General features: G+C 44.2%; 1 protein-coding gene across 1 annotated transcript; it reads left to right on the plus strand.

Annotated features, from left to right (window-relative positions):
- Window positions 1-3,409: 3,409 nt before the first annotated feature.
- Window positions 3,410-23,116, plus strand: gak (cyclin G associated kinase). The gene is made up of 29 exons (XM_086110365.1): window positions 3,410-3,773; window positions 4,988-5,049; window positions 5,161-5,220; window positions 5,310-5,424; window positions 6,496-6,638; window positions 6,977-7,102; window positions 8,739-8,828; window positions 9,029-9,164; window positions 9,245-9,357; window positions 11,107-11,230; window positions 11,628-11,745; window positions 13,455-13,504; window positions 13,601-13,749; window positions 14,488-14,610; window positions 14,682-14,815; window positions 15,049-15,243; window positions 15,822-15,939; window positions 16,100-16,179; window positions 16,501-16,694; window positions 16,843-17,010; window positions 17,295-17,461; window positions 17,772-17,976; window positions 18,416-18,589; window positions 18,667-18,804; window positions 18,900-18,986; window positions 19,343-19,603; window positions 19,692-19,840; window positions 20,411-20,587; window positions 21,299-23,116. The coding sequence occupies exons 1-29, from the start codon at window positions 3,632-3,634 to the stop codon at window positions 21,398-21,400; spliced, it is 3,900 nt and encodes a 1,299-aa protein (XP_085966491.1). The 5' UTR covers window positions 3,410-3,631; the 3' UTR covers window positions 21,401-23,116.
- Window positions 23,117-23,212: the final 96 nt, after the last annotated feature.

Here is a 23,212-nt window from a genome sequence, read left to right on the forward strand (position 1 = left end):
ATATATATATATACACACACACACACACACTATACAAGCGCTATCATGAGACTTGAGACAATTTGCACATAGCAAATGAATGCAATAAATTTCATATGGATTTCTATGCTATTATCTAAATTTGACTGGTCCAGTGCAATCTTAAACGCACATTGCCACCCAAATGTAATTTCTTCAGGTAGGCGACATGTTACATATCACACTAATATCATAAGTATAAGTATAGTAAGATATGAAAGCAATAAGATACCAGATCCATTTTTATTTTATCCAACTTGTTTTTATGCATATGACCTTTCTTTAAAATGTGTACTACAGGTCGCCGGCGGACATCGAGGTCTTGAACGTCCGTCCCCCTACCCCCGGTGTGCGCGCGCACGCCGCCCAACCCGCCGGGCTGTGATTGGCCATCTGGGCTCTGGTTCCATATCGGCCGAGAGATGGCTTCATGTTTTGGGCAGGAGCGGGAGGAGGCCGAGGGGCTGCTTCCCCGCAGAGAGTGAGGAGGGTGTTACGTTAGAGGGGTGTGCCCAATCAGGAGACAAGAGGCTAAAGCCGCCTCATTGTGTTCTGCTTTGTGAAAACGCCCTCCTCGCCAGTCACAGCCAGACTGCGTATTTGTTGCCGCTGTCTGAAAATCACATTGCCCTCGTAAAAAAATAAATAAATAAATAAACATTTGAGACATCTGTAACTTTCTTCATTTCCACAACTAACATTTCCGACATCTAGTCAACTCTTCATCGCGACTGGTTTCAATCAAATTGGAGCTCTTCATTTCTACCGCAGATTTTCCTAATTCATGGGCTTCATTATTCCAGTTCCAGATATCTAGAATGAAGTTCCATTTTGAAGTCAATGGTCCGAAACTGGTGGTTCTCCCACAAAACTGAATGTTGACTTGACTTGACTTGACAAAAAAAGAAATATCTATCACCACGAATCCCACATTGTACTAAATGTGATGGTAATTATAATGAATACAATGACTTTAAAATTCCGCACTTTGAACAGTAACATTCATCTCAAACTGTGGTTCTCAGCTAACTCTGAGACAAAATAAGATTAATAATTGGATACATCTGGTGCACATTACACATTGTAAAAGCGTTTTGAATCCCCCTAAATCAGGGGTGTCCAAAGCTGGTCCTCAAGGGCTGCTGTCCTGCCTGTTCTCCAGCTCTCCCAAGAGCAACACACCTGATTCAAATAATCAAGAACGTTCACATGTTGCTTCAGAGCTGGCTGATGACCTGATCATCTGAATCAGGTGTGTTGCAGCCGGGAGAGCTGCAAAACAGGCAAGACAGTGGCCCTCCAAGCACACTTGTCGAAAAAGGAGACCTCATATTAAAATCCTAAAAAAATCTTTCGTAAACATCCATCGACCCATTTGCTGTGCCTCATGAGGGTCCTGGGTGGCAGCTACCCCAACCAGCTTGGGGCGGGGTACACCCTGAACCGGTCGCCGGGCACCAATAGACAAGAAGACCATTCACTCACATTAACGTCTGTTGAAGTCGCCATTGCATACCTGTCAACCTCGGCTAATAGCTGCCCTTATAATAATAATAATAATAATACATTTTATTTATAAGCGCCTTTCAAGACACCCAAGGACACTTTACAATAACAAAAAACACAAAACAATACGGGTTGAGCTTATAAATGATTACGATTCCCTTTACAAAGCAACAAAAAAAAACTTACAACATCTTACCGCGCATGCGCACATCATGCTTTATCAATCCTACCGTACGCAGCGATGAAAAAAAATATACGATTTAGGATTATTTTTGCTGGTTTGGCGTGACAATAGTCGCGATCAATGTCGGCATTGTCGTTGGCTACCAGCAGGTGAGACGATCTGGGTTTGAGCCAAAATGATCTTTGTGAGATCAGTTCACAATTCTTTTGCCAAGTATAAAAGTTGTAATACGCCGTACATGATTTGAAATTATTAAAAAGCGTATAAAATACTGGGAAAATGTACGAGTTGACAGGTATGCCGTTGAACCTGCGAAGTCATCAAAAATAACAAATGTACAGTGTGTAGAATTAGTGCCATCTAGTTGTGAAGTAATAGAATACAACGAGCTAAACTCGAAGCGCATGCATTTAGACAAATTGCATTGGAAGTAGAGGTAAGATCTTGAGCCCGAGCCCGAGCCCGAGCCCAACCCTAAAGCCTAAAATGTCAATCATTGCTTCGGCTCGGGTCGGGCCGGGCTTCTCTCTTGCTGACTTTTTTCAAATAAATATCAATGTGATGTTGCGACCCAAACATCACAGTGCATTAAGGCGTTTCGAGGCCGTGAATAGTTTTGGCCACGAGAGACCGTGGTTCGCCAAAAAAAAACAAAAAACAAACAGAAGTCGCCTCATCACAACACGTACTGTACTAAACTCTTGCAATGACAATTCAAAGAACTCCTTCCTGTCTCTGACTATTATCCACCTGTCATTGCTCTTCTTTGTCTTTGAAATGAATGAAATGCTGTCAAAAAAGATATGCCTTTAGTTGTAAAAGTATTAGAAATTATGAAGATGTTTGCTGATATCAAAATGTGCTGTGATGAACCAGAACAACAAAAAATTATCAGAATCAGCCATCTTTGGTGTTTCCACGCTCTGAACTGGGGCAATCTGAGTGGGAAAACTTTGATTTCCCACTTTCGTCGAATACAGCATTAATGTTCTTTTTTTACGAGGCAAAAGTAAAAAAAAAAAAAACATATACATATATTTGAAAAATATATATTCTTGTTGCTTTCAAGCTTAGCTTGTAGCAGACGTGTACACATTGCAGCATGACGTCTTTGATCCACTAATGAAAAGGACACTTTGATTCGTTCCTCTTTCATCTATAACTGCTTCAGACAACAAAGTGTATGCAGGAAAGTGGTTAAGATTGCACAATTGTCTGTCTCATGTGTAGTCTTGGCTTATTTTGTCTTTTTTTTTTTTTTGTTAACTTTTAATTTGATGGCGGCGCGGACACCCGCAGCGGCTCCTCTTGTCTTGTGTTATGTTGAAAGGGAAGAAATTTAATCTGTGCTATATGTTACACATACGTACAGCACATTTGACGATAAAGTTGTATTTAATTCAATTCAATATGCAAAAGTGAATCTGCAAGAGCTTTATTGGTCAGAAAACATGTCGAATTTCATATTTATTCATATTTATATATTTTTAACGTTACTTTACCACACGTACACTTACACGTTACAAGAAAAGATACATTTGCATTTAAATAAAAAACAAAACTCTTGGGGAATTAAAGAAAAAATGATATGTAGTTCCTACTTCCACAAACATGATCGTGACGTTAAGTTTGTCCCGGAAGTCAACGCCGGACCCTCTCACGTGATCAACTCGTGCTATGTCGTCACCAGCCATCCCGGAAATAAGGTCGAGCGAGAATGAAGTGATGGCTACGGCCTTCGTCGTCATTTCGACAATCGGAAGAAAATGTCAGCAGGTTTTCAACTCTTCTAAGAGAACTACAAACGAGTCTGCTCGGACCCCCGTCACCAACGCCCCCCCAACCCCCAGCCATCCCCGGCCGGCATTTTGGTGCGCCTTCAAAGAAGGAAACGAATCGGACTGAAAAACAAATTGGACAAAAATGTCGCTGTTCCAATCGGCGTTGGATTTCCTCGCCGGGCCCGGCTCGGTCGGAGCGGCGAGCCGGGACCAGAACGACTTTGTGGGACAGATGGTTGAGCTCGGCGACATGAAACTACGGATCAAGCGGGTGATTGCGGAAGGTAAAAGGGCGACAGGTTCATGTTTAGTGACAGTCACTGTGGAATTGCGCTAACTAGCAGTTGGGAAGCTAACTTGCTAACATTTATCCAGTTGGCGATCAGTGACAGTTACATTTATTTAAGGTAATATTTATCGCTAAACGAATTTCTGCTATGTTTTCAAAAAGGGCACCTGGAACTCATGATGACGATGATGATGATGATGATGATTTTGCAGGAAGATTAAGCTGTCTGCAAAGTGAAGTTGTGTTCACGCCTCAGTATTCGCGAATTCACCTGTTTTTCGACGCACAACGTAACGATTCAATATGTTTGTACTTAGGTCAGAACAAGAGTTACTTTGGACACCATCTCGTGAAATTTGGGTGCCAAGTAACTGTGTTGAATTGTGTAGATAAAAGTTGGGCTTTGCCACTATTTATATCTATAGCCAATTATAAACTTTTTTGAGGGTGCCGTCAAAGGTCCAAAGAATGGACATGTCATCTGTGAAGAAGACCTTTATTGGTCAGCATACAGTAACGAAGTGTGTGGTCCTATGCCAACAGTAGAACTGATGGACAACACCCCCCCCCCTCGGGGGGGGGGGGCTTTGAAGTTGTCCATCCCTTGGCTAGATAGACAAACACAAATAAGTAACAGTCAGAGATAAAGTCATAAAGAAGTGGAGAGAACCAAATAACGAGAAGTATCGCAGCGAGGAAAATAAGTCATTGGCGAGAAAGAAGGACAAACATTGAGTAATAATAAGAACTAAAGCAACAAAGCGGTATTTTATTGGGGGGGGCTTGAAATCAGAGCGTGGAGAAAATGCGCGACAAATCCAACTGAGTGACTATAAGATAATCGACCAAAGAATAATTGAGTCACAATAAGCACTAGGGTTGCAACTAACAACAATTTTAGAAATTGATGAATGTGTCGATTATGTCGATTAATTGACTCATCACATTTTTAAAAACCTGTTGAAATTTCCATCCCTTCATCCAAATACAGGACACTATTTCAAATTGACTGCGCATGAGATGCACAAACAAATATTAATGATGATCCACTTACTGCTTTGCTCTACAACATGTCAAAAAATGAACGATAATGAAAAGAAATAAAGTAACATGACAACATACTGATAAGAAATAAAACCAAGGCTAGGGAGTTGAAGCAATCAGTAAGAAGAAGGTGGGAAGAATGGTGAGCAATGTGTTTTCCCTCAGGTGGCTTCGCCTTTGTCTACGAAGCCCAGGACATCAGCAGTGGCAAAGACTACGCTCTCAAGGTCAGGGGAAACTTGTTGAATATAAGCCTTCCATCGTTTCATTTTTACTTACTCAGTTTTTATACCTTGTGAGCGCCGCACATTAAATTCAGCTTTTTGGTTTTGCTCCAGCGACTTTTGTCTAACGAGGATGAGAAGAACAAGGAAATAATCCAGGAGGTTTGCTTCATGGTAGGCAACACCCCGCTTTCGAATTTTGAAAATAGGAATTTTTCATATATTTTGTTCAAAAACTTTCCTGCTTCACAACGTCTTTGCAGAAAAAGCTGTCGGGACATCCCAACGTGGTCCAGTTTTGCTCTGCCGCCTCGATCGGCAAGGAGGAGTCGGACACGGGTCAGGCCGAGTTCCTCATCCTCACTGAACTCTGCAAAGGTAAATTCATGGCTGCGACACGTATTTAGCGCTGAGTCGTGACTTTGTGGTTGAGTCGATGGTGGCTGAACCTTCATCCACTTCCTGTTTGCTCACTCGGGCGTTTTACTACAGCTTTTCTTTCCTGTTAGAATTGAATCGTAACACCATCGATCTGTTGCGGCGCCCACATTGTGCTCCTTCTTGTGTGTGGGCCTTGGCCACCTGGGGGCAGTATCGCATACATACACATAGAAGATAGCCACAACAGCTCCTTAAGATGCCGTCATGTTTAGGGCTCGATCGATACATGGATATTTTTTAGGCTGATATTTAGTGGAATAATATTTTGGTAACCAGTTTATCAGACAGTCAATTAAAAAATGTAGAATGAATGAAAAACATTTTTTTTTACTCCCCTACCAGTTAAAACAACAAAGATGTGAATTACAGGCAAATCGTTTGATTGATTCATATTTAAGTAAACAACGCAGAAAATCAGCAACCATTGATTGTTTTTCATGGTTGTTTGAATGTCATTGTCTTTGTCTTATTGTAATGTGCCAAAAAGTTTTTAAAAAATTAACTTTCTACATGTGTTGCTGCGCCATTTCTGTTGAAATGGTTGCTACAACCAACACAACATCGATGCTGAATCCGTGAGCCCGTCTATGGCATTTTTGTGTTGCACGTTAGCATTAAGCTGGTGGATATCCTAAGGCTTGATGATAGTTTTGAATACAAAACGCGTCATTCTCTTTGTTGACAAAAAACGTCAGCTGAGAGTAGCAATCATTTCCAAAAAATGTTCACAAAGTGCTGCTTGTTATGGAAAAAAAGTGTTTGTTTTTAGCACTTGGATTCAAATAAATAAACAAAATTCAAATTTCTTGCAAGTCAAAGCAAAAAAGTTGAGTTTGAATTTTGAAGTCGAGGAACCACAGTATGGCACTGTTCCACTGCAGTCCTGTAGGGGGTAGTACATGCCACATACAGTCAGTCATTTGCGTGTCGCTGCTTTGCGTACATGACACCGACACAAAACGCGGCGAGGACGATGTGGACCCCGCAAATGTTTCCTCTCGCCCTCAGGCCAGCTGGTGGATTTCATGCGGCGGGTGGAGCAGCGCGCCCCCGTCTCCTGCGACACGGTGCTGAAGGTTTTCTACCAGACGTGCCGCGCTGTGCAGCACCTGCACAAACAGAAGCCCCACGTTATACACAGAGACCTCAAGGTGGGCCACAAGAACCACATCATTTCTGCACATTTGATATTGTTTATTGAAATACAGATTCATTTATTGATTGTGTTCATGGTATCCGATTATTTGGGAGTGACAGCCCGAATTCAATACAATTTTCTTCCTCAAAATTGGATACACAATGCCTCCATAATATTTATTTTAATGACTGCAAAAACCCAAAGACATCACATGTACATAAGCAGTCGTAAGTTTTGCCCAATGCAGTCATTCACTTCATTTTGACAGCCTTGCAGTACACGTACGCAATTGTCGACGTGCAGCCGGCGGAAGTTTAAGCCGGGCGCTGTGCTGCTATCTCTCGCTTGCAGATTGAGAACCTGCTGATTAGTAACCAAGGCACCATCAAACTGTGTGACTTTGGCAGCGCCACCAGCGTGGCGCATTACCCTGATTACAGCTGGTCAGCACAGAAGAGGTCCATGGTGGAGGACGAGGTACGTGCGCTCGCAATTCAAAGGGACTTTTAGTAAACATTGACACTTGTGTTTTGGGGATGATGTTAATAAAAAGAAAAACAAAAAACGCATTATGAGACAAAGGGCAAAGCGGCAGCCCGGATCAAGCTGAAGCTAACAGAAAAAGGCAGCAATGCTGGACTGGGGTGGGGGGCGGGGGAGCAATGTATAAAAAAAATAATCCAGTCTTAAATTGTTAATACATTTCATGCACATAATGTGACTATTTTTTTCATTTTTATTTTATTCAGAATGACATATAGAATTGTTTTAAAAAATCCATGCAAGTAAATATGTACTTCATATTTTATCATGCTCTAATGCAGTTTATTGTACTTCATTTTAATTACTTAAAATATGATTACTGAATAAGAATTGATGTCATAAAATATGTTTTATTCATCGAACTCATGATCAAATTTAATTCAATCCATGCATGGTTGCATGATCTGTCCTTTATTGTCGTTTTGCTAAATATTTTTTGTAAATAATTTTTAGATTGTAAATGGTAATTATACACAGGAAATGTAATTATTGGAATGATCGACTTCAAATCTATTTTGTGATATAACATTCTAGCTACGTACTGACAATTAATATGTTCACGTGAAACTTGAGTTCATGCAACATTGCAAAATATGTGTTTATGTGATTGATTGAATTTGTTACTGTTATATTATTATTCAAACTTTTACAATTAGAATAAAAGATGTAACAAAAAACCAGATCAATTTAAAGTTTTGAAAATCTAAACAAATGACCTGATAAGGTCATTAGCGGCTTCATTCCCATGAAATGACCATTAAGCCCCGCCCCTTCATTACTGCATCCGTAGGAGAAATGACATTGACAAACACCAGACGCTTTTGATTGAATAATCCAGCTGGCAGTCCAGGATGTTTTCTCCGGCTTTGGACTCCATTGAGATGCGCCCCGAGATTGTTTGTCGACTTGCTACTGCGCAAATCAGTCACGCTAATCAAGGCCATCTGCGTGTACCGTATATAATGGTGCTTTTATTGGACCATCGCATTTGCTCTTCTCATTTGCCCATCTTAAAACCGGTATTGTGGGCGCATTGAGCATTCAAAATAACAATACTGCAATTACACTTTCCCAATCAATTGAGAAATGTTCTAAATGAAGCTCATCCTTCCACATTTCTTATTCGATTCAGACCATTCCACCTTCCACCTACAAAACTATTTCTCACATTTCAAGTCGTCACATTTCCCAAATTTGTTCCAACTTTTTACTGTTGTTATTTATCAGAGACCATTTTCAGTCTAGTTTCTCCCGCCATATTTCTCACTCAATTTAAACCATTCCAACCTCAAAGTGTTGAGCTAACTCAGTGAATTTGCTTCCTCTTTCCATGTTGGCATTTTTGCTACGTGTAAGTACCTACTGTTAGCATTGTCCCAATCCACTCTGTTGAATTTGATTGGAAGGGGGCCAGGATGGTGACGTTTTACATATGGCACATCCAAGGTCCCCACATGTAGTTTATGGAGACAAAAGAGAAGAAAGACCCCGAAGCTCGCTGAGACGAAATTCTTACAAACCTCTTGCTGTGTTTTTTTGCGTGTCTGTGTCTGTCCCTCTCGATTTAAAGATTACAAGGAACACCACTCCAGCATACCGGACTCCGGAAATGATCGACCTGTACTCCAACTACCCCATCAATGAAAAGCAAGACATTTGGGTCAGACTGCCGTTTTGAAATTAATTGCGTCTAATTAGCTCAGCCAAACACTAGCCGAAGCCACAGTTTGGATGGATACCCGTATTTCACTTGCTGACGGAGCAGAACCATGCCCACAGAGCCAGTCCTCAACATGACATGTCACAAGCAGACAGGAGCTTCAAAATCCATCCGTCCCTAATTTGTCTTGTCCCGCGCAGGCCCTGGGCTGCATCCTCTACCTGTTGTGTTTCAAGCAGCACCCGTTCGAGGAAGGCGCCAAGCTGCAGATCGTCAACGGGAAGTACTCCATACCGCAAAACGACACCAAGTACACGGTCTACCACAATCTCATTTGTAAGCGCGACGCGTCTGGCTGAAATCGATACTCGGTAATACGTGGCAGTATTGTGGGCTTCACCCTTCTTTCTTTGCAGGCTCCATGTTGAAGGTGAACCCCACGGAGCGGCTGTCCATCACAGAGGTGGTCAACCAGCTTCAAGAAATTGCGGCGGCGCGAAACGTCAACCCAAAGTCTCCCATCACAGAGGTAATGCCACCTTTTGGGTTCTCTGTTCTGTTCATGACCGCCAGACACTAGTTTTTACGATCGGGGTGCAGGGCTGTCTCCAAGTGCCTACTTTAACAGCAGCGATTTATAATCGCTCTGGCCGACTTTTTTATCATCCACTCGTGGGTGTCTGCATTCAGTTCCTTACAATCGTACTACGTGAGCTTTGATCTTCTGCATGGACTCCAGTGAGTCCATTTCTGCGTGCGCCAGTCTTGCGCTAGCAGTTAGCCGCCTGGGTTCACTCCCACAATGGGACAAAAGTCTATGAAAATGCCAAAAGAAAGAGTTACCCACTGTATTTTGGGGGGCTTGGAGGGGTTGCGCATTCATTCATCTCGTCATCTGGTGCTGTGCTTGCTAGCGGAGTCATTTGTCACCGACATGGAAGCATGATTGACCTGGCTGCCGGATAGACTGAAATGAAAGCAAATCACCACTTGAACCCCACCCTTAAGGGCATGGTGCCTCACATTTAGCAGTTAAGTCGCAATCCTGATCCCAAATCGTGCCACTGGTGAGCAAATCCTCCACCAAAGTTGCGATTTATTTTAAGCCGATTGCAGGATCAGAAACCTGACATTTTGGAGGCATTTTATCCACGGTCATCTGCTTATACCATTGATAGGCGCTGTCAAAAGTAAATTAATAAACTTTAGTGCTGGGGTTCCCGTGATCACTGAAAGTCAACAAAATAGAGAGCCCATATTTACATCTTTAAAAATTAGCACATTGGCCATTAGTTTTTCTTTTTTGTTCTACATAGAGGATAAACAATCTATGCCTGTGTGTATACATGCGGGGCGGCATGGCTCTGACTGGTTGTCTCCCAACCCAGAGGTTGTCGGTTCCATCCCTGGCCCTTGTGACCATGTTGAATTGTCCTTGAGCAATATACTGAACCCCCAGTTGCTGCTGATGCTACGTCATCAGTAGGTGAATTTGAAATCGCTGAGAAGCCCTTTGAGTGCTTTAATAGGTGGAAAAGCGCTATACAAGTGAAAGACCATTCACCCGTGTGTTGCTCGACAGTTTGTGTTCCAATATCAGCTGACCGAAGGCATCACCAATGCTATCCTTTAGCCCGCCGATGGTGTTTTGCATTGTTTGGTAGCATCAAGCTAAGCAGATGCATCTCAAGCAAAGCTATGTCGTCGTTTTACATACATGTACAGCACTTTGTATGCAGCAATGGCTGTCTGAAGGTGCTCTATAAATACAGTTGAGTTGAGATGAGTCATTTTCTTTGTTTTATGTTGAGTTTGAGTGTAGACGTCAAAGTCCAAGCAAAAAAAAAAAAAAAAGGATGGAAATGACAGCCTGAATGTTGAAAAATTGCTCAATGGGGTGAACTCGCATCTCAAGGCACCACTTTGTGCTGCTAACTGCCCAAGATAAGACTCAGAAGCACCAGTTTGAGAAGCACTGCTTGCCACCACACATAACCCTCCATAGTAAGGGCGGCGAGTGTATCTCCAGGGAAAGAAGGCTAATCTGATTAGCGTTAAGAAGGGGTTTCCCTGCTGGCTGTAAGAAGATTATTGTTCTCCGCCTCCTGCTGAACTTACTCCTCAGACGTCCATCCGACCACAGGGATGAGCGGGAGGAGAAGGGAGTAGATTCCGCGGATCGAGATTTTCTTTCAAGTTGATCAACTTTTGGAAGGGCATGATGCTGACCGCGTACTACTGCTGGCGTCCTGTGTATGACGGATACAAATGTCTGCAGCTTCTGGAGCAGAACGGAGGGTTTGGAAGTAACGGGGCAGTGGCGGCAACAACGATGACCACGACGACGACGACAGCGGCGGCGGCGGCACCGGCACCCTCGCAGATGCAACACAACAATGCAGGTGAGTAAGGCTTTTTATTTTTATTTTTTTTGTCTATGTTCGCACCAAGCGCCATATTTTAAAAATGTTTCTATGTTCCCAAATGAAGGCTGATATTGATAATGACAGGAAGTCTGCTAGTAGGCGTGGCTCCATTTTCGTTTCAATTGCGCTCGTCAGGTTTTGCGCCAGAACAACTCATTTGCAAAATATTTTTAATTGCATTTAATTTATTCAAAATAAAACTATTTATGTAAATGGGTTTATTACAGTCATAAAATACATTTCAATCAAATGTTATTTATTTAACCCAAAAATAGCAATTTATTTGGAAGGTAAAACCAAACATCAATTTCCGTACGAGCAAAAAAAAAAAAAGATTCATTTTATATTTTGCCCATGTTGTTGTATTTTAAAGGCATCTACGATGCTGACCAGTCGGGCAGCGGCTTCCTGGACATCCTCAAGGGAGGAACGGAGCGCATCCTCACCAACATCAAGGATACCTCCTCCAAGGTCATCCAGTCTGTAGCCAGGTAAGATGCCGGTTGTCTCAGATAATAAGCAGTCTCGTCCGTTTTAGTCACTCCTAATGTAAAGCATCAGATTTTTACGATGCTTTTCCGAATAAAAGTCTCCCTGTACGTCAACTGACATAACGTGGACGTGGCTGATGTCTCCCCCATTGCAGAAAATCATTCCGTTATAATATTTTGACCGAAATTGCATTGTGACACATTTGAACGGGACCGGGGTTCCAAATAGATGGAGCAATTCCAATAAATGAACCGGTGGTTTTGGTGAATTTTCCAAGGGAAACTAAGCTGGGGAATTTTGGAAATATTGCCCCATTGCTAACATCCTTCGGACATTTAATACAATTAAATGGCAAATGAGGATACATGATAAAAGGGTCTCATATCCATTGTTGCCACCCTCTGCATTTGTTTTGGTCATTCTATTTATTTGTTGTGTTCTTTTCTCCTGTGTGTCCGATCCCTCACTATATCTCCATCTCCTAGCAACCCAAGGTAAACATTGAGCCTCGGCCAAGCTCCTGTAGTTTTTGTGTTTGATTTAGATTGAGTTCAGCTTCGCTACATTTGTATCGTCTGCAAAATAACTGCTAATTCGTGCTAACATCACCTGTTCCACACTGGCTTTTGAATTCCCACTCGCACAATCGCATACGCCGGCCAGACTCTACATTTTAAAAAGCTTGTTTTCAATCGAGCACCTGCCATTCTTTTCAAGGGGACATATTATGGAAAGCTGCCCGATCGAAGTTGCGCTATTATTTCAAAACCCAAAGTGAGGAAATGCTGTTGGATACACAAATTAGTAAACGGTGTCATCGGCTTTGCCTTCGGACAGTGCAACACTCGGAACAAGCAAGTGTGACGGTACCTGTTTTCAATTTTTTTGGGGCACTATACAGGTGAACCATTAATCTTGAACTTTCTGTAAAAAGAAGATGAACTGTTGCTCTTGCGTATTTTACTCAAAGGAAGAGGACGGTTGTCGCTTTCCTAGGAAGAAGAGAAACCGTTAATGCGCTTTCCACAAAAGATGGTTTGGTATTCATTTCGCACTTCCATGATCACAGCTGTACTTTTGTGCACTAGGCCCTTTTGAACTCCTTTTGGCTCTCGCTTGTGTATTTCATTTTATTTTTTTCAGGAAGAATATCAAATCATTGCAATCAGAGAATGAGTGTCAATCATTTGCTTTTTTTTTTTGTGAAGAGCGGGTGTCGACTCTATTCTGAATTGAAACGGCATAATGTGTCTCCTTTCAAGACTAAGAAGCAAAGTGTGTCAATGCATGAATGATTGCTAACTAAACAGTGTCCTAACCAGCGTCATATGCTCCTGATCAATTACCGTAGCGGATTATATGGAAGCTTGTTCAAACTTTTTAGCATGACTTTGATTAAAAACACACACACACACACACATAAACACAACAACGCTTCTGTCCTGGTTGAAATTATTCCATCAAGGCAATATTGAGCTGTTTCGGGGATCTAGATAAATTTTTTTGCTCCGGTTAAACTGGTGGGTCCAACATTGATTCTTGGGGCTGCACCAACACGAACGGTAACTGCAGCGACATAACACACTCACAGAGCTGCCAACCTCGGGAAATGTATTTCCTGAACCAATTTACTGGATTTTTTTTTTTTTTAAATGTCTTCTCCCCAAATTTTTTTTTCACTTCTCCAACCCTGCAATATCTGTTGCAGCTATGCCAAAGGTGACCTGGATATATCCTACATTACCTCCAGAATAGCAGGTCAGCACCTGGGCCTCAACCGTGCACCGTTTAATTCCCTTTTTTATATGCGAAGATAGAACATTTGAGTGTGTTTTTTTGTGTATGTGCGTATAGTCATGTCGTTCCCGGCGGAAGGGGTGGAGTCGGCGATAAAGAACAATATCGAGGACGTGCGCCTATTTCTGGATTCGCGGCACCCGGGACACTACGCCGTCTACAACCTCTCCAGACGTTCCTATAGGCCGTCCCGCTTCCACAACCGGGTAGGAATGCGTGGGGGGGGGGGGGGGGCAGATTGTCAGCCTTTTGTCGGTTTGGGCTTCAACCTCTATTCTAATCGGACGGTAACTCACAAACACCCCAGTATTTCTCGCTAACAGCGTCGCCTTTGTTTTTCTGTCGTTTGGCTGGCTGAAGTCTAGTCTCTCCTTTCTCAAGAGCACTTTGAAACAGGAGTTCAGGCCATCGTCACATCCCGGCTGGATGACTGTTCAGCCAATTCTCTTTTAAGCGTTTGCAGTTGGTCCAGAATGCTGCTGCTCGCCTCTTGACTGGTACTCGTAAGAGGGAGCACATACTGTAACTCCGAGTCTGGCATCCCTTCACTGGCTCCCTCTACATTTTCCAGTCCGTTTTAAGATCTTGTTATATGTTTTCAAATTTAGAAATGACCTAGGCCCACTTGACCCCCGGAGCCCCTCCGCCTCGACCCGGTGCCTCGGGTCTGCAGACCAGACACTATTAGTGGTGATTAGAACCAAGCGGAGGCTCAGAGGGAATTGAGCCCTTTGCGTTGCCGGTCCCTCTCTTTGTATTGAACGTTCAGTTCAGCAAGCTTCCTCGCTGCCCATCTTTAAAACTCGTCTTAAAACTACTGTCCCTGTTATTAATTTATTGTTTGTTGTTGTATGGATTATTTTTGCTCCGCATACAGCACCGTGTGTACAGCGGCGGTTGTTTTCGAGTGCTCTAGAAATACACTCGAGTCTTTTACGTGCTAGGTTTCCGAATGCAACTGGCAGGTGCGGCGTTCTCCCAACCTGCGCAGTCTCTACAGCGTGTGCAAGAACATGCACCAGTGGCTCAAGCAGGACCAGAGGAACGTCTGCGTGGTCCACTGCCTGGTAAGGGAAGCAGAAGTGGGGGGGCCTTGTTGTGTGTACGTGTGGCTTCATGTTGTCCGTTTTGGATGCAGGATGGCAGGGCGGCGTCCGCTGTGGCCGTTTGCTCCTTCCTGTGCTTCTGCCGCCTCTTCACCACGGCCGAAGCGGCGGTCTACATGTTCTCCATGAAAAGATGCCCGCCCGGCATTGCCCCATCTCACAAGAGGTGCCAACACCACCCGACGTTTTCATTCACACGCAATGACCATCACATGGAAAAGTGTCCTGATACGATACCATTCTTGCAGCTCGCAGTACTGTCCAAAACCGCACTTTTTTTTTTTTTTTTTTTGTATGATCTGTTCGAAGAGACTCGATCGCGTGATGCTATTCAAACAAAAAAATCTCGATTTTTTTATTTTTATTTTGGACCAATATATTTTTTCTTCTGTTTTGTAGGTACATTGAGTACATGTGTGACATGATGGCAGAGGAGCCCATCATGCCACACTGCAAGCCCGTGGTCATCCGCGCCATCACCATGATGCCCGTGCCGCTGTTCAACAAGCAGCGCAACGGCTGTCGCCCTTTCTGTGAGATCTACGTCGGCGACGAGAGGGTCCTCACAACCTCGCAGGAGTACGACCGGATGAAGTATGTTTTTTTGTTTCGTTTTTTATCAAATATGGAAAGATACAAAACACACTCATTAAAAGGCCTTGTCTTTATGCCGGCATGCGTGCGTGGGTGTGTTTGCAGCATTTTGTCCATGCACTATTAAGGATAAGCGGTTGATGAATGTGGATGGATGTGTTGTATGACGTGGTGAAGCGTTGTTGTCATCTATTTGATGACTTGCCAACTTGTGTTTGCGCCATACTTTCTATAGTCAGTGAACGACTTTGAGTAGCAGTAGAAGAATAAACTGTCCATTATATCAATTTAGCGCAAGGCTAACCTCTAAAACCAAAACTTTTGTTGATTGTAATAAATCTGATGCTGTTTGTTGTAATACAGATTATTAAGTGCTTGCAAATGCAAGCATAATATGGATACAAAATGTGGAATGATCCAAATATTTGGTTCATAGTTTTAGACTTCAGTGCCGCTCCCAAAAAGCTGTCATGACATTGAAACTTTTTAAAGCAACTTTTGAAACCTGAAGCTTTTCTGGAAAGCCAGTTTTAAAGCCCAACCTTTTGGTGTCTTTGGCTTTGTGCTCTTGTTTGTAGGGATTTTAAGATGGAGGACGGAAGAGCGGAGATCGCCCTCAACGTGACCGTCCAAGGAGATGTGCTGGTGGTGATCTACCACGCCAGGTCCACGCTGGGAGGTCGTCTGCAGGCCAAGGTCTAAATGAGCACCTCTGCCAAGGACTTTTTTTTCTCCTCCACATGATGATGCACACTACACTTGTTCCTCGTTGAAACGTCCGGGGGTTGAATTTCCAAAGAATGTTGTCATTCATCAAACATTGATTTCTCTGCTTTTGCTGCGTTTGCCGTTTCAGATGGCGTCCATGAAAATGTTTCAGATCCAGTTCCACACAGGCTTTGTCCCCAGAAATGCCACCACCGTGAAGTTTGCCAAGTAGGTCTTCAACGTTCAAGAATGCGCTCTCGGCTTCGAAACACAAATAGTTTTTGTTAAATACTATTAAACTTGGCTTATGGGCAATTTCATGAGCAACACTTTCTACCGACTCTTGCTATGGACTTCTTCTTCTGTGACTAACATCTGCACTGAACACACGCACGATTTAAATGAGCTGTTTACTATTGTTTTGTTTGTGCCAAGTAACTATGTTGACTTGAAATGAGGCGCTCCATTGACCAACCAATACACTTAAATTAGTCACAGTGGCAAGACTCTGTCCCTAAGATCTCCCGCGATGACATTATTTTCCGGCAGGTACGACCTGGATGCCTGCGACATCCAGGAGAAATATCCGGACTTGTTCCAGGTCAACCTGAACATTGAGGTGGAGCCCCGGGACCGGCCCAGCGCCAAGACTCTGCCATGGGATGGTTTCCAAACCAAGGGCCTCAACCCTAAGATCCTCTTTTCGTCTCGCGATGAGCAGCAGGAGATCCTCAGCAAGTTTGGTAGATGGCACGACTTACATGCTTTGGCAGCAATGTCATTTTTCAGGCCTGTGGAAGGTGTAAAAAAAAAAAAAATAATCGAACGTTTGAAAGGGGAGTAATATAGAAGAATGCCTGAGCGTTCGTCCATTTTTTTTATGATCTGCAGGTAAGCCAGAACTACCCCGCCAGCCGGGATCCTCAGCGTTCTATGACTCCAATTCGCAGCCGCAGCAACCCGCGCAAACGTCGGAAAGCTCGACCGCCTCGGAAACGGAATCTCCCGTGAGCAGCGACACCAACGCCAACAACTTCTTTCAGACGCTGGATTGGGAAGGTATGAGTTCATTCCATGTGCTCCCTGGGACTGCAAAATTCTGGGAGCTCAGTCACTGGCAGCCATTTTAGAGCAATTTGTCGGATTCTGTGGAGGCTAGCGAAGAAGAAAGCTAGCAATTTTACATGGATGGCTGCTTATTCCCAATACATTTGCATAAATTCACAGAGGAATTTGGAATATTTCCAAAATTCCCAATCTTCACTTTTAATAGAACCCGATCCATAGTGGTCCTTTCAAGAACCGTACAGATGAATTCCATGGGCCCTCTTCTTTTTGTTCAGACGTCAGCGGGCCACAGGACGCGGCAGGCATCCAAGCGGGAGGCTCCTCGAATGAACAGGAAGACCTCAGCGACCAGTCTGAAGGAGAGTCCTGCTCGTACTCGGCCCCCAGCGGCGAGCCTTTGTCGCGGGACAACAGCGAGCCGCTCTTCGATGCCGACTTCCAGGTACGCCGATGATAGCGTGTGGCTAGCCGGGGAGAAGCTGAAGTAGCAGTTTACACCTTCACACTGCACAACAGTCTCACAAGATCCGAATCAAAGCCCACCCCCCCCCCCCCAAAAAAATGCATGTACATTTATTGCCCGCTTCGCTTTCAACCCTAAAGCAGGATTCAAACTAAACCATGTGCCGCCACCAAGTGGTCGACGGTTGCATTACAGCCAACATTAACTAACGAATTAGCAACTGCACGTGAGAAGCATGAGAAGCTAACATAGCAGTGAAGAGTTTCACTCAGCCCCCGCCGCCCCACAGACTCCGACTCCCACCGCCGAGGACTCTCCCGCTGAAGACACAGCGGATCTCTTAGGGCTGAACTCAGAGCCCCAAGCACCGACGAGCTCCTCCGCTGGCCTGAAGGCCTCGGCCAGCCACGGCGACCTCCTCAACGACCTGTTTGCGCCACCTGCTGGACACACGGCAGCGACCCAGGAGGACCTGTTCTTCGGCGGCTCCAAGCGTAAGCGACTTTTTGAGAAGGGTTGGGGTGAATTTCTTTTGGGGGGTGGGGGGGGGGATTAAGGTTTTTGTGATGTTTGACTTGAAAATTTGCTCACTCCTTAAAGTCTCGTTCATATGACTTTCAAAGTGCACTTCCCGAGGAATTAAAATGTACTGATACCAGGTATTGGTATCAGCCTTTTTTTCGCTCTATCGGTTGCTCGTGACTTCCGCCGATTGCAGCCACCAAGAGCTAAAGCTAGTCAATTTGGAAAACATGGAGGAAGCTACTACTTACTGCGGCCGTTTGATCCACTGGCCAATCATCATATTGCGTCAGGAAGAAAGAAAGAAGGGGGTCTTTCTTCACAAACTTTAGTGTCATTGAATGTGATGACGTTTGACATAGACCGTAAATATACAGGGCGTGCTGTGCTTTTTTTTGGGGTGGGGGGCAGCCATGAGCGACCCGTTTGACCCGTTCAGGATGGGCTCCAGCTCAGGGGTGGGCTCCAGCGTGGGCTCGTCCCGGCAGGCCTCCGGCCCCGACCTGTTCGGGGACCTGATGGGTTCCGAGAGTTTGGCGCCGAGCAAAGCGGCTCCGACTTCCAACGCCAGCCTCTTTGACCTCAGTGAGTCCCAGCCCTTCCTTCGCCTACCGACATTCTGACCCTCGTGTGGATGTATTCATATTTGTACTTGCCGTCAGATAAGTTAGTAAACAGCGCTCCGAAGATGACGTCGTCAGCCAGTCACCCGGACCTCCTGGGCGGGTGGGACAGCTGGGCGGCGAGCACGTCGGCGGGCATGAGCGCCACTGCCAGCAGGCCCGCCTACGTCAGCGCCGGTGAGGGTCGGCCTACGTACTTGAATGCGTTATAATACATCATGTTTGTGTGTTTGTTTGTTTATTGGTGAGCTGTCACCTTTGTGTGTTCGCAGCTTTGAGTATGTCATCCGTGAACAAGACCAAGTCTCAGACCTTCGATCCCTTCGCTGATTTGGGCAACCTCGGCTCCAATTTACAGAGTAAATATAAACCTGTCATTTTCATTTAATATCGATGATGTGCGATACAGTTCACTCCAATTACGATATAATACAATGTACTTGGATAATCATACACGATTCGCTTCAATTCCGATTCGCAGACAATCTGAGTCACTCCGATTCCGCTGCAATTTGATTCTCCAGATTGACGATGCGGCACGATTCACTCCAGTTACACCACAATGTGATGCCTTCCGATTTTACCGCCGTACAAAACGCTTCTTTACATTCCGTACAATGAAAATGCTCAAACTGAATCAAAGTAGGACATGAGCTGACACAGCACAGTTGCACTTTTCAAATGAAGCTGAAGTGCTCCAACTGGTTGCTTCCAGATTCGACCAACAATAACTTCCCCGGGCCTACCAAGGCTGCACCGTCCTCCTCTTCGTCTTCGGCGAAGCCTCAAGGCCCGCCGGCATCCTGGCAAGGCGGCAAAGCCCCCAAGGGCCACAACAAACCCTGGCAGTCCGGATCCGGGTCTGCGCCCAAAGCGTCGGCGGCCCCGCCGTCCGCCGGCAAGCCCAACTATAACTTCAACTTCCCCAGCGTTATCAGAGGTCGCGAGGAGAGGGGCGTTCGGCCTCCGGGATTCGGTATTTCCCCGCCGTCGTGGTTTGCGTGTGTGCCGCGCACGTTGGCTCTAAATGGGTTTTTCTCGCTCCTTGTGTTGTCACGACGTAGGCCCGAAGCCCAAGGTCACGGAGGACGACTTTGGGGACCTGCTGTCAACTCAGGGCTTTTCTTCCAAGACGGATAAAAAAGGGCCCAGGACCATTGCGGAAATGAGGAGGCAGGAGATCACAAAGGAAATGGATCCCCTTAAACTGCAGGTATGCGCTCCCGTGAATGTTTATATTTTGTCACCAAAAGCCATTTTCCGGTCTGGTTTTTCCTGTTTTATAGTTAGAGGTGTCACCCCAAAAATTGTGTCAAAATCTCTGCTCTGCTTTGCACTTCTATTTGCACAAACAGCTTCTTTTTTTTTTCCCCCTTTTTTTTAGTCAGAAACCAGTCTTTATGATGAACCAAGCCCGTGTTCCACTGCTGATTATTTAAGAAAGCTAGAAATTAATTTGGCAGTCGATTAGTTTCAACATTTTATAAGAGCGGGCTCATTCCCTCCCACCACGCCACAAATGACTTTTGGTCAAAAAGGGAGCATGGCTTCAAAACCATTGGTAACACTGAGATATGAAAAAGAAAGTAAGTTTAAAAAAAAAATCTCCAGAGCGCTACAATAACACGAGTTCCTCACCAGGGCTGCAAAACTCCGCTTTGGAAAATGTGGAAAAAATGCATTTGTAATCTTTATTGTAGCTTGTAACTTTTATAGTTCTCTTGGTGAGCTCCTCGACCCGGCCGCGTGCTTTCAAACGACATTTTGTCCTCCCGCCCATTAGATCTTAGACTGGATCGAGGGCAAGGAGAGGAACATCCGTGCGCTGCTGTCCACATTGCACACGGTGCTGTGGGAGGGCGAGACCCGCTGGAGGCCGGTGGGCATGGCCGACCTGGTCACGCCGGACCAGGTGAAGAAATTCTACAGGAAGGCTGTCCTCGTGGTCCATCCAGATAAGGTGCGCTTTGGACACACTGCATCTACAGACATACGGTGGTACCTGGACTTGGGATAGCCCCAACTTAATTGGGGCACTTGGCCCTTGCATACGGGCAAGGAGAGTCACAGATGCACTTTCAGCCATTTATAGGATGACATAAATAGTCCAACACACAAATAGCAAATGAAGACACAGGCAAGGAGCATGGAGAAGACGCATTAGTAACATGAGTGTCATTTTCTTAGTTATTAAAAACATGTAACCAAAAAAAAAACAATTGCAGTTTCTTAAGGTGACCCCGAAAAGATTAAATGCATTTCAATTCATTTCAGGAAGTAAAATGCGACTTGAAATGCAGAATGGAGAGCCTGCATGTGCATGATTGCGTAACATGATGCTAATCCCAGACACTGAAGTTCCTGTTGTTAGCATCATGCTATGGTACTTTGCCGACTGTGTGCCCCGCCACAGTCAGACCCGATGCACTTGTCACCATGAGGTTGAAGAATGAAGAATTGATAGTGTTTGACATTAGGTCGTTCACTTTATAAGTGCACATAAAATGATGTCATTTTTAATTCGATAAGATCGACTCCTCGAGATCAACATAAGGTCATTTGATAATTGATTATTTGTGGTTTAATTGAATGATAAGCACTCATTCGTTCGTTTTTTTTTCCCCCACCTTTGCCCTTCCTCGCTGTTTTTGACTCACGGCGTCCCCTTCAGGCAACGGGCAAACCTTACGAGGATTACGCTAAGATGATCTTCATGGAGCTGAACGACGCCTGGTCAGAATTTGAGAACCAGGGATCCAAAGCGCTATTTTAGTAGGAAAAACAACAAAAATGACACAAAGTGACAGTCCGGATGTGGACTGCATTTGAACAAACATGGAGCCCTCTGGAGCCTGATTGGACGAGACTGAGCCCACATTGGGCCTTCTGTTTGTGCGGGGTTCAGAGGTCTTGCACAGACTCTGGGAGGTGTCCTTCTTTCACTCCCTTCGCTATCTCTCCATGTCCTCACAAGGAAAAAAAACCCAACACTCTTGACTCACTTCAAACATTCGAGGAGTAAAAATCGGGACGAGATTGAGGAATTCCCCGAATGCTGAAAAATCACAATGACTTTTGCAAACAAAAAAGGCTACATGCTAAAATGCTAACATCTGCTGTGTCAGTGTCTGTCAATATTGCAGACAACTATACAAATTGGCTGCCAAAAACAATGTGATTATGCGTCTGCTGCTTACTGCGCTTCTTAGCTTTGCGCTAATTTCTGACAAAAAAACAAAAAACATCAACCACACAAACAAAAGTGCTCTTTTATTTAATATAGTCGTCCACTTGTGCTATGCTACGTGGCTAACAATAAGGCTCTTAAAGATGGAGGGTGGCGAGCATTCATTTATCTCCATGCTGTGCTACCGCTAACTACTGACACCCCAGCAATCCAGCTCGTGAGGATGGAGGGAGAGCAGTGGATTAGTTTCATGTTACGCAGCTCACCATATGCCCTCCGACAATGGGACACATAATAAAGGAAAGTGTACATGCAGTTAGCATCATGCTATGCTAACTCACTGACATCGTGCACCCCAACAATCGGGGTTTTTTTATAATGTGGCAGAGCGGTCGGTTAGCCTCATGCTATGCTATGTCGCTAACTCGATTCAGTCCGACTATGAAGTAGCTCATTTTGATAGGAGCGTGTCAGTTAGCTTCACGCTGAGATAATTCCCCAAACACATGCGCCCAAACAGTCAGGCTAGTCCGGCAAAGCATTGAGTTTGGGCTAGTACTACGCGGTGACGCTAACCTCCCGACAATGACCGAGTGAAGTTGGCAAGGTAGCCAAGCGTAATCCTTAACCACACATGCTACATGTCGGACAGGAGCTTGCACATGTCGGCAGCGCTTGCTAATATTTGAACAAGCGAGGCTGATGTTTTTGGATTGACGTCCATCAACTAGAACAGGACACGTGATCGATTGGCATATTTCACGTGGGTACATTGTGTGTGGAATTATTATAAATACAATACATCCATCAAGTGGCTTTGTGAAGATGACATTTGAGTGCCATGTGTGTGCGTGGGTGCGTGTGTGTGTACGCAGGCGTGCGTGCTTTTTCCTAAGAATAACATCACACACTGTTGTTAATTGACTTTGTTTTAGTTCACATTTTTACCTCATGGACCAATCCAATCACTTTATTATTTATTATTATTATGACATTCTATTCATGGATGATTAAAAACAATATGAATTGGGAAAAAAACATGTTAGATTTTCACATGATAATGTTTTAGAGGGTGTGTGGGGGACCTCTTTGATTCCATTCCAGAGCTTATTAATAAGAGTGCTTTTTACAAATACATAAATATATATATCCTTGTTGTTATACATCCTCTTTTTTTTTACTTGTTTTCTTTGTTTATTTTTTCTAATTTGAGTTGACAGTATAATCATATGGATGGAAAACATCATTACACTGTCTAAAAAGTGAATGTAGAAAAAAAATGATTAAATGTCCTGAGGGAAATTAGGTGTTTTTTTTGTTTTTTATATGTATTGACTGACCACACTTTCAGGCATGTTTTACTTCTAATGGTCTATTTTGCTTCATGCTTTTCCACTA

This window comes from Hippocampus guttulatus, chromosome 5 (assembly GCF_054856545.1).
Source record: "Hippocampus guttulatus isolate MCC_2025c chromosome 5, RoL_Hgut_1.0, whole genome shotgun sequence".
Lineage (NCBI taxonomy): Eukaryota > Metazoa > Chordata > Actinopteri > Syngnathiformes > Syngnathidae > Hippocampus > Hippocampus guttulatus.